The sequence below is a fragment of the Bos indicus x Bos taurus genome, chromosome 16 (assembly GCF_003369695.1).
Source record: "Bos indicus x Bos taurus breed Angus x Brahman F1 hybrid chromosome 16, Bos_hybrid_MaternalHap_v2.0, whole genome shotgun sequence".
NCBI lineage: Eukaryota > Metazoa > Chordata > Mammalia > Artiodactyla > Bovidae > Bos > Bos indicus x Bos taurus.
In genome coordinates, this window is record NC_040091.1 from 75,768,485 (window position 1) to 75,780,830 (window position 12,346).

Below are 12,346 nucleotides of genomic sequence, written 5' to 3' on the forward strand. Positions count from 1 at the left end.
ATCTCCTGGGAGAATGGAGACCACGGCAGCCCATCAGGTAGGCTGACCTTGACCTTAACCAAGCTTCAGGTTTGTGGGACAAAGATCCAGCCTCTAACAATCCCAAAATATAGATGGTTCTTTTTTCTTTCTTTGCAAAGATGACTTTTTGGAAAATAGCATTATAAAGCAATTAGAAATAGCAAAAATCCCTTGAGATACCGTCACAATCCTTAGAACCCCTTCTCCGTTCACAGACACCCTCCCAGCACCCCTGGTAACATGGTCTCCCCGCATCCCATCCCTCAACGGTGAGAGCAGATGGAGCCAAAGACTAATGCCTGCTCTTCATGTGCTGGATTATGTTCTTCAGCAAGAACGTGGACTTGGGAACTGTGGTCCATTTCTCGAAGTTGTGTGAACTGAAGGCCTGCAAGCTCAGTGACGGGGCAGAGAAGCTGAGAAAGCTGATGTACAGAAGGCCCGGTGATCAAACGTGCAGAGCACAGACCAGGTGAGCGGGAGACCGAGACTGCTCTTCCAGGCCTCTCGCGTGGATCCTGCCCGGGGCCCACATACTCCTGCACTCGGCTGTCCTAAGGAACAGGGAGATCCTCACGATACACGCCCTGCTACTGTCTTACTCCACGTGCAGTTGTGTGTGTTTCCTAATGCCATGAGATTAGAGAGAGAATTCAGACCGGGGCTGGATGACAGTCTCAACTAGAGTGTACCATGGTCTGCTTTTACAGATAAGCTGCTGACCACAAGTTGGCTATCATGTCAGAGCACAATTAACTGGCTCAGAGAAGTAAAATTAGTACTGCAAGAAAACATGCATTCTGGCAGCTTTGGGGAAAACATAGGAAGGGCGGAAAGTAACAAGGAAAAAAACTGCCAAAGGGCTCAAAATTTACCTCTTTTGTTAGTGTGTGAATCTAAAACTAAACAATCAAACTTCAATTATAGAAAAATACAATCAAAAGGTGAAATTATAATAAATACTGGGATGCAAGTGGTTAGAAATATAAACAAAAAATTTAGCTGTGAAAGTACATATACAGAGATATGTGTCTACTTGTAAAATGGGACAGATACATACATATACAGTGGCTGCACACATTACCCGAAACACATATTTATCCCCCATAAAGTAAAGATAGTTATTCAGACATTATCAGCATCTGCACAATAAATCTAAATATGCTGGCTTAACAAATTCTTATATACCAAGAAGGAAAATAAAACTATAATTCATAAAAGAACAAGCCCTACTTCTTTTAATTTTGTTAAAGTCATGTCATGTCATGTCTACCTGAAAACCATAAAATGCCAATTAATGAATACAGATAACTATACTAATGATACTATGATAACGCCATGACTATTCAAGGTAAGTGTGCAATGAATATAAAGCTATTATCCTGTAAAGTTTTCTATAACTTAATATAATTTTCTCTATCAGAAACTGTGTCTCTAGGAATTCAAAGAAAACAAAACCAGAAATCAGTCACATATTTTCTAATTAAATTATCATAAAAATCAGATCAGATCAGTCGCTCAGTCATGTCCGACTCTTTGTGACCCCATGAATCGCAGCACGCCAGGCCTCCCTGTCCATCACCAATTCCCGGAGTTCACTCAGACTCACGTCCATCGAGTCAGTGATGCCATCCAGCCATCTCATCCTCTATCGTCCCCTTCTCCTCCTGCCCCCAATCCCTCCCAGCATCAGAGTCTTTTCCAATGAGTCAACTCTTCGCATGAGGTGGCCAAAGTACTGGAGTTTCAGCTTTAGCATCAGTCCTTCCAAAGAAATCCCAGGGCTGATCTCCTTCAGAATGGACTGGTTGGATCTCCTTGCAGTCCAAGGGACTCTCAAGAGTCTTCTCCAACACCACAGTTCAAAAGCATCAATTCTTTAGCGCTCAGCCTTCTTCACAGTCCAATTCTCACATCCATACATGACCACAGGAAAAACCATAGCCTGGACTAGACGAACCTTTGTTGGCAAAGTAATGTCTCTGCTTTTGAATATGCTATCTAGGTTGGTCATAACTTTCCTTCCAAGGAGTGTCTTTTAATTTCATGGCTGCAGTCACCATCACCATCTGCAGTGATTTTTGAGCCCAGAAAAATAAAGTCTGACACTGTTTCCACTGTTTCCCCATCTATTTCCCATGAAGTGGTGGGACCAGATGCCATGATCTTCGTTTTCTGAATGTTGAGCTTTAAGCCAACTTTTTCACTCTCCACTTTCACTTTCATCAAGAGGCTTTTGAGTTCCTCTTCACTGTCTGCCATAAGGGTGGTGTCATCTGCATATCTGAGGTTATTGATATTTCTCCCAGCAATCTTGATTCCAGCTTGTGTTTCTTCCAGTCCAGCGTTTCTCATGATGTACTCTGCATATAAGTTAAATAAACAGGGTGACAATATACAGCCTTGATGAACTCCTTTTCCTATTTGGAATCAGTCTGTTGTTCCATGTCCAGTTCTAACTGTTGCTTCCTGTCCTGCATACAAATTTCTCAAGAGGCAGATCAGGTGGTCTGGTATTTCCATCTCTTTCAGAATTTTCCACAGTTTATTGTGATCCACACAGTCAAAGGCTTTGGCATAGTCAATAAAGCAGAAATAGATGTTTTTCTGGAACTTTCTTGCTTTTTCCATGATCCAGCAGATGTTGGCAATTTGATCTCTGGTTCCTCTGCCTTTTCTAAAACCAGCTTGAACATCAGGAAGTTCACGGTTCACATATTGCTGAAGCCTGGCTTGGAGAATTTTGAGCATTACTTTACTAGCGTGTGAGATGACTGCAACTGTGCGGTAGTTTGAGCATTCTTTGGCATTGCCTTTCTTTGGGATTGGAATGAAAACTGACCTTTTCCAGTCCTGTGGCCACTGCTGAGTTTTCCAAATTTGCTGGCATATGCCATGTTAAAAAAAACCCAAAGATTTAAAAATTAAATATGAGAAGTAAAGGTAATTTTCTTAATTTAAAACTTATTTAAATTTATTTAAGATAAGCATCCCTCCAATTTAAGTGTTCTCTTTTTATCATAAAGCATCCTACAGTTAACAAAGATTCCCATATTTTTTTCACAACAAAGTCCAGGACGCGCACATAGTTCCAGGCAGGATAAATCCAATGAACACGCCAAGAACAGTAATCAAATTTACAGTAATCAAATTTACAAAAATGAAAGACAAAAAAATGTTAAAAGCAACAAGGGAAAAACAACAAATAATATACAAAGGAACTCCCATAAGGTTATCAGCTGATTTTTCAGGAGAAACTCTGCAGGCCAGAAGGGAGTGGCACGATATATTTAAAGTGATGAAAGGGAAGAACCTACAACCAAGAATACTCTACCCAGCAAGGCTCTCATTCAGAGATGATGGAGAAATCAAAGCTCTACAGACAAGCAAAAGGTAAGAGAATCCAGCACCACCAAACCAACTTTGCAACAAATGCTAAAGAACTCTAGGCTGGAAAAAGACCAGCAACTTAGAACAACCTTGTACATATATAGACTGCTATACCAACACCTCACGGGAACAACAAACCTCAAAATTACAATAGATACACACAGAAAAGTAAAAGCAACCCAAACACAACACTCAAGATGGTGATCAAGTCACAAGAGAAGAGAACAAAAGAGGAAGAGAAGGAAAAAGACCTACAAAAACAAACCTGAAATGCTTAATGACAATCAGATCAGATCAGATCACATCAGTCGCTCAGTTGTGTCTGACTCTTTGCAACCCCATGAATCACAGCACGCCAGGCCTCCCTGTCCATCACCAACTCCCGGAGTTCACTCAGACTCACGTCCATCGAGTCAGTGATGCCATCCAGCCATCTCATCCTCTGTCGTTCCCTTCTCCTCCTGTCCCCAATCCCTCTCAGCATTAGAGTCTTTTCCAATGAGTCAACTCTTCGCATGAGGTGGCCAAAGTACTGGAGTTTCAGCTTCAGCATCATTCCTTCCAAAGAAATCCCAGGGCTGATCTCCTTCAGAATGGACTGGTTGGATCTCCTTGCAGTCCAAGGGACTCGCAAGAGTCTTCTCCAACACCACAGTTCAAAAGCATCAATTCTTCAGCACTCAGCCTTCTTCACAGTCCAACTCTCACATCCATACATGACCACAGGAAAAACCATAGCCTGGACTAGATGAACCTTTGTTGGCAAAGTAATGTCTCTGCTTTTGAATATGCTATCTAGGTTGGTCATAACTTTCCTTCCAAGGAGTGTCTTTTAATTTCATGGCTGCAGTCACCATCTGCAGTGATTTTGGAGCCCAGAAAAATAAAGTCTGACACTGTTTCCACTGTTTCCCCATCTATTTCCCATGAAGTGGTGGGACCAGATGCCATGATCTTCGTTTTCTGAATGTTGAGCTTTAAGCCAACTTTTTCACTCTCCACTTTCACTTTCATCAAGAGGCTTTTGAGTTCCTCTTCACTTTCTTAATGACAATAGGGAGACACATATCAGTAATTACCTTAACCGTAAATAGACCAAATGGTCCAACCAAAAGACACAGACTGGCTGAACGCATACAAACACAGGACCCGTATATATGCTGTCTACAAGAGACTCACCTCAGACCTAGGGACACATATAGATTGAAAGTGAGGGGATGGAAGAAGGTATTCCATGCAAATGGAAATCAAAAGAAAGCTGTAGTAGCCATTCTCATAGCAGACAAAACAGACTTTAAAATAAAGACTGTTGTAAGGTTCAACAACAACAACAACAAAAACACTACATAATGATCAAGGGATCAATTCAGGAAGGAGATAAAACAATTGTAAATATATATGCACCCAACACAGGAGCACCTCAATATATAAGGAAATAGTAACAACCATAAAGGGAGAAACCGACAGTAACAGGAATAACGGGGGACTCTGGCACCCTACTTTCATCAATGGACAGAACATCCAGGCAGGAGATCAACCTTAAATGACCAGTTAGACCAGGTGGTCTGAAGTATAAATAAAAGCATTCCACCCAAAAGCACGCTCTTCTCAAGCACAGGTGCAACGTTCTCTATGGCTGACCACGTGCTGGGCCACAAGGCGGGCCTTGGGAAAGTTAAGAAGATTGAAATCATATCAAGCATGTTTTCTGATCACAACACCATGAGATTAAAAATAAATTACAGGAAAAAGCTATAAAAATCAAACATGGAGGCTAAACAATATGCTACTAAACAACCAATGGATCACGAAAGAAATCAGAGAAGAATTCAAAAATCTATCGTGTTTTATACACACACACACACACACACACACACGATCTAAGTGCTCCAACATTAAAGCAGTAAACATTTTGGTTAAGCTTTTAAGCTATCAAAGTTTGAGAACAGACAAACGGGAAGTGAACGTTCTAATTATGGGAGAAGAATTAAGAAGGGGATTGCAAATCCATCATTAATTTACAAGTTTATGAATGTGTTCCAGTTAACAGGGGGAGCCAGAAAAGGCTCCTACCCCTGTGAGAAAATTATTTCATTGAAAGGCTTGTTTCAAGTCACAGAACGAGCATTCACTGCCAATACACTGCAATTGAGCCATACAAACGTATGACAATGTAAGCTTAACACATAAATCATAGAGAAGGCATTTTGTATGTTATAAAAACAGCCCCTTAAAGCAGAGAACTTTTAAGTTTTTCCACAATACCTAGGAAAGTACCTGATACATAATAGCTGTTGAATGACTGAACGAACAAGTCTTCTTTACAAAGGCTGAGGTTCTAGAGCACAGCCTCGCGGCCCTTCCCCATCCCAAAGACGCAGGGAGCACTGCACTGAGTCTGGAGAGCCAGGGAAGCCACCTGCGCACGGAGGTGAGTGCCCATCCCGCCCGGCCACTCATTACAAGACATTGGGCAAGCGATGTGACCATTCAGCAGTCAGCTTCCTCATGTGTAAACTGGTGGCTGTGATAAATGCAGCTTTGCAGCTGCTTCAAGTTCAATGGTTTCTTAACTTTAATCCACTTGTAAACTCCTTTCAAAAGGCAGTTTTCTAAGACCACTTAAAGTATGATGTGGTGTGTGCAGTTTTTGCTTCTTAAAATCCTACAAAAGCACACTTGTGATGCAAAATCAGAGACAGAGACACACACACACGGCTCTGATCCCGGACACATTCCTACTTTAGGACAGTACGTGAAGTAGCATTAGGTGGAAGCAGAAGCTTTAAACTACTAACAGCAAACAAAACATCTAACTTTAGAAAAATACAGACATACATTATTCCATGTTTTAATTTCTACAGAGTACTCTAGTGGTCAAATCCCCATGTATGAGCTTCACCTTACTTTGTAGTAAAGGAAGCCGTCATTAAGCTGCTCCCACTCCTGGGCAACCGCACGTGGCCCTGTCTCCCCGCACTCACCATGAGGCCACGACCCAGTGACGGGCGGCAGACTGGTTCCTGGACGCTGGGCTCACAGGCCCTTTGCACCTGCCCAGACTCTGCCTACTCATATTGACCATCATCACAGAATTTCTTACCATATGATAAAAATAAAAAATCAGTGTGTCCAAAATTCTTCCTGAAGAAATCACTGAAATTAACATAATATCAGACTGTGGGAGACAGGAGGTTAGTAAATACTCTCACCTGGGAAAGCTTACGCCTGGCTAGGTTTGCTCCCCTCTCGCTGTGTAACGTGTAAACGGGCGTGTATTGCACGGAACTGGAACAAGTCCCATAGTCGTCCTCATTTTCCTGCACCCGAAGGGATACGCGAGTGGTTATTCTAAAGTACTCGTTTCATTACTAAGGTTTTCAATTAATAGACAGTATCTGAGACAGATGCAAATAACAAAATTAACACCTGGAGTGTAAGTTTAAACAAGCTCTTTAGGAAGAAAATGCATTTTTATATACCATGAACTAAAAACCTCCAAAATAATCTCTGACTTTTTTGAACAATTTGAATAAAGTTTATATGAAGCCCATTCACGCTCCAGTACTACAATGAAAGTTCTAAATAGTTTCTTCTCTCCAGAGGTAGAAATTTAAAACGTAACTGATAAAATCTTCAAAAATATACTATGTAATCAACTCAAACACATATACACATACCTATACCTATTCACATATATGTGACATTCATAGATTCAAATACACCTCCTTTGTACATTAAGAACATGCTTCAATTTAAAATAGCTACTATTGGAAAGATCCGGTAAAGCCCAATGATGACATTCCTGCCTTAATTCTACACCAGAGATCATCTTTAAAAAAAAAAAAAAAGTCTCAGCTTGAAGCAAGAATTTCAATTTTGATATCAAGGCAATCAACTTTATGAAGACATACATCCAGTTAAAGCACCTTTGAAGCTCTCACCACCTCTGTGATAAAATATGCAAACGGTAAAGAGATTGTTCAGGGGGGTGTGTACAGAATGGCAGATAGCTGCCATGGGGCTTGTTATGAAAAATGCATCCTTGAACAAAGGGCTAAGCACATTTCAAAAGTCATTAAAAACATAAACCCCATGTGATTTGTGCAGGATAAGCTTCACACTAACACAGGAATTGAGGTGGAATGAGACGCTCTGGACGTACCTTGTGTCTAAGCTTGCTCTTCACCTCCTTTATCCCCTGCTTTGCGTGATTCTTGGCCTGGAAAATGACAACACTGGTGTATGCTCAGCACAGTTCCATCAAGTTTAAGAAATAAGTGTACAAGATCCCACTGAATGAAAATTACTAACTTGTCATGTTACACAGAAAAAGAAGAACCTATCATCTAAAACTCTGTTTTCAGGGACCCATTCTACCCACTATTACACCTGAATGAGGTGGGGAAAACATCAGTCTGTTTGCACAGGGATCATCCAAAGGCTAGCAGTTAGCCTACTCTGCCTCTGAGGCTATTAAAAACACCAGAGACCACCAGATGGCCATTGCCTAGCCATAACCTGGCCTGACAAATGGGGAAGGAAAAGAGAAAGCGTGTCACAGCAGCGGGATATTTTTGGGCAAACGTTTGGACTTTAAGAAATCCCTGCAATGATGCAGGAGACCCAGGTTTGATCCCTGGGTTGGGAAGATCCCCTGAAGGAAATGGCAACCCACTCCAGCATTCTTGCCTGGGAAATCCCATGGGCAGACGAGCCTGGCGGGCTGCAGTCCATGGAGTCGCAAAGCAAGTTTTCCTGAATCCCAATCAGCTCCTAAGAATCTCCTACAGAGACAGAGGCACAGATACAAGTGCCCAAACAGAGGGAGGCCCACAGGCCCCATGGAGCACAGAAAAGGCAGAGAAGCCTTGTGGTGGGGCTGAGGGACTTTTTTGATGAGAACTAAAAGACGCTAATGCTGGGAGGGATTGGGGGCAGGAGGAGAAGGGGACGACAGAGGATGAGATGGCTGGATGGCATCACCGACTCGATGCACATGAGTCTGAGTGAACTCCAGGAGTTGGTGATGGACAGGGAGGCCTGGCGTGCTGCAGTTTATGCGGTCACAAAGAGTCGGACACGACTGAGCAACTGAACTGAACTGAATGCCTAATCTAAAATAAACCTGTAGGATGATTTAGTAGGTGGACAGAAGCCAAGGAAAGGACGTCCCGGGCAGCAGGGAAGGGTTGTGAAGGATGAAGACACAGCAGAGAACGTCCTGCACCCATGGAACGAGAAGGATCTCAGACCTGGAGACACCAGGGCTGGGGGCTTCAGGGAAATAACAGGATAGGAGGGGCCAGGTCTGAAAGGTCTCAGCAATCAGAGCAGAGAGACTTCCATTTTATTCATTATTTACTTGCTATGGTAGCTCCTGGTGGTGTTATTATTTTACTATAAGCCATGGGGTATCAATAGGGAGTTTTAACTTTGGAAAGTCAAGGGACCTTTGAGGCAAGAGGACTTGTCATATTTTTAAAAAATTGTTTCTAGTTAAGCCTCAAGTACACAATGAGAATTTAAAGTACGTTGTTATATAAAAGAATCAAATCTTTTAAACTGTCACTTCATTGTGGACTGTTTCAATCTGAGGGCACAATTTTGCGGATAGCTTTTAAATAAAAAGCATTTTTAACTTATCTGAAACAAACGCCCTGCCTAGACAATGATACAATTTTAATAATTGAGTTTGCTTTGGTCAATACTAACTCTAAATTTATTTAAAGGAAACCAGAAAATATTCTAGATTTAAGTGCGTATCATCTAAGAAAATGTTATAAAATTTTATCAACAGAATTCTTAAACATCAAAAGAGAACTTACAAATTTATATGCTGTTCGTACAGCAGGGCTTGCTTTGGTCATTGCTGTGTTGAACAGTGCACCTCCTTTCTGCAAAGGAAAAACAGAAACATGTTCCTAAAAATCTGGGGCCCGACTGTCCTGAAAACAAAGCATTATTGGTAATATAGAATTAACAGCTTTTCTCACAGCTTAAAGAAAGACCTACATAATTATGTCATGTTAAATGTTTTCAAGCTTTTATACATGCTATAGTAACTCCATACAAAACGTAAAAATTCTCCTCTATTCTTTTAATTGATGGAACACAATCCTTTCATCTTTGTGGTTTAGGCAGACGTAGGCAATGTGACCAGTATATATATATATGTGTGTGTGTGTGTGTGTGTGTGTGTGTATAAAGCTTAATAAAAAATAAATACAATCAACTGTTTCTGAAATGTTTTAGTGTTCGGCAATAAAGTCTCAATCTGCGCAAGAGAGTTATGTTTTAAAAACACCACGTTAACAAAAGCACATTACCAGAAATGATAAAATTCCCATCAAGCCCTACCACTCCATCTAACTTCATCTTTTGGGATATATTATAAGGTGACAGCAAAATCACGATTTTCAAATCAAGCCATTTATCTTGAAAAATAGAAAGACAAAAGCTTTCCATTTAAAAATTTTCTTTATAAATACCAACAAACTATAAGCATAAAAATGTTTAAAGTGTGAGAAAATATAGAAACCTTTAAAATATTGCCCATAAACAGCATATATAAACAGCAGACCTGAACTGAACATTTTTACTTATCATTAAAGAGGAAAAAAAAAAGAAACTGTGAAGGTTTATTATTACCTTGACTGTATGCACCCATTGCTGGTATGACTTCGAGTTCCCTGGAATACATAAAAATAAGATTTCAGGAATATCTGATCAAAAATAAATCCATAAACCAAACTTCACCAAGAACTAGTGTTTCCAAGATTTTAGCAGGCAAATTTTATTTATCTGCAATGTTGTAAAAGAAGCAATTCATTGTAAGAACTATTAATAATAAATGCTCTAATTCTTAGGAACATAGTAACTAGCATTTTTAAGAATAGATACTTTTTCTTTACTCACATAAGAAGATAATATGTTAAAGTATTCTTTCATTGTACTACTACTTTTAGAGGGGAAAAAAATAACCTTTTGAAATCCAAAATTCCTAAAATGATTTTTCAGTATTTATGGCATTTTGTAAAAGTTTGGCTCTTTTACACAACTAGGGTTATCTTAAAACAATATTTAAAGTACATAAGGAGAGGAAAAAACCAGAAGGAAATTTAGCAATGGAAAGAATCTTGAGGACGAGAAAGATTCTTCTATGGTTGTTAGACATTGGTATTAACTGATAGCAAATTTTACTTTATTGCAATTAACCTGCAGAATACTGCAGAAAATACTGTCTAGTTGTAAATCCAAACTGGAAAGGCACTACCCCAGGGAGATATGGCAGCAGCTCCTCATGGCTATTAGAAAGTTCAAATGCAGGCATGACCAGTCCAGTAAAACCAGCAACCATATATATTTGGCTCCAAATATGCTAATTCATTTAATCAATAAGATGATATAAGAAGGCAAAAAAAGGCCACAGAACTAGTCTAAAGTAACGTTTGTATCAACTGACTTCAGTCAGATTTCCTCTACCTTCCTGGTTGTTTAAACCTTAAGTATTCCCACAAGAAGAAACAAAGTCCCAAAGGCTACTCAGACTGACCACCCGGTAGAAAGGAGCCTGAAGCAGACTGTTCTCCCGTGTGTGGTTGTGGCTTCTTAACAAACACGTCCCTCACTGTTGTAACACAGAGGCAGAGGGTCCTTAGGCCGAGTACCTTTCCAGCAGATACCTTTGCATCCCTAACCAGCATCAGGCCAAAAACATCCAGCTCTGGATCCACTCTTGAACTTAACATTTCTCCCTAATTTCAAAGAAATACCAAGAAACAACTCCTATTCTGAAAAATGTCTCTTACTCTCTTCTTTCAGAAAAGGCACGGCACTGCACTGCAGCCTTCCTGGAAGAATAAACATGGGGGAAATAATACTTTCCTAGCCTTGTGAAATGATTATAGCAAAATGTATCTATCTAAAATAGACCATATAAAAACAACCTTCAGTGCTTAAAGGGCATGAGTTTCAGATGGTATGCGGCCTTACCAAAAAATTTTTAACCTTTCTCTTGTAAAACGATGAAAAAAAAAATCCCAGTTATTCTATTCATTTATATCTCAAGGAGATTCTATCAACAACATAAAATAAACATTATGTCTTTATCCAGATTATTCATACAGGTTTACTTCTCTATTCAAAGTTCTCATCAGTTCATGTACTTTTTACTTCTCTAGGGATGGTATGGGGAGGGAGGAGGGAGGAGGGTTCAGGATGGGGAACACATGTATACCTGTGGCAGATTCATTTTGATATTTGGCAAAACTAATACAATTATGTAAAGTTTAAAAATAAAATTAAATTAAAAAAAAAAGAAAGAAATCACATATTTATAATTTGGTTATTATTCGTGGTATTCTGGAAAGTGTTTTATTTCATTTCCCAAAATGAATTTAAGAAAATGGAAAGAAAAACACCAACTACTCTGTGATAACTATTTAGCATCCTGGAACACATGTGACTCCAGAAAACATATTTTTAAACCTCTGAACCACAAAGAAAATAACCATCATAAAACTTGAGAGTAGTCACAGAAAGGTCAGTGTCTAGAGGAACAGTCGTGAGGAATCAAAGGAGCTCCTCTTCAGCTCTTCATAGGTTGTTAAGTGTTTTTACCTACGTTATGCCTCTTGAGTCGCACCCTTCTACTAAGAAACAGGCAAAGCAGGTGGATGAGAGGGCAGGGGGCTTGGCGGCCAGCGGGTCAGGCCAGCCTGCCCTGGGGAACCGAGCGCTGGGACCGGTCTGTCGCCCGGCAGCTGCGACGTGAGGCGTGAGCCAGGCGTGAGCCCGGCACGCGGCAGCACCCCGCCGCCGGTCACGGGACAGACGGCCCGCCCGAGGGGACACTGGGGCTCTGAGGTGATACTCTGCCCATGCTCACAGAGACGGCAACTGGGGAAGAATCTTAGTATTTACTCTCAGTTCA

At 40.5% G+C, this 12,346-nt stretch overlaps 1 protein-coding gene across 6 annotated transcripts in view; it reads right to left on the minus strand.

Moving 5' to 3' along the window:
* DENND1B (DENN domain containing 1B) overlaps positions 1 to 12,346 on the minus strand; it is a 271,030-nt gene that overhangs the window by 33,102 nt on the left and 225,582 nt on the right. For all 6 annotated transcript variants that reach the window (XM_027565776.1, XM_027565775.1, XM_027565777.1 and 3 more), the window contains 4 exons: positions 10,063 to 10,103; positions 9,240 to 9,308; positions 7,577 to 7,633; positions 6,624 to 6,731 (listed from right to left, as the gene is read on the minus strand). In XM_027565776.1, coding sequence (XP_027421577.1) covers positions 6,624 to 6,731; positions 7,577 to 7,633; positions 9,240 to 9,308; positions 10,063 to 10,103 — 275 coding nt within the window. The remainder of the gene's footprint in view (positions 1 to 6,623; positions 6,732 to 7,576; positions 7,634 to 9,239; positions 9,309 to 10,062; positions 10,104 to 12,346) is intronic.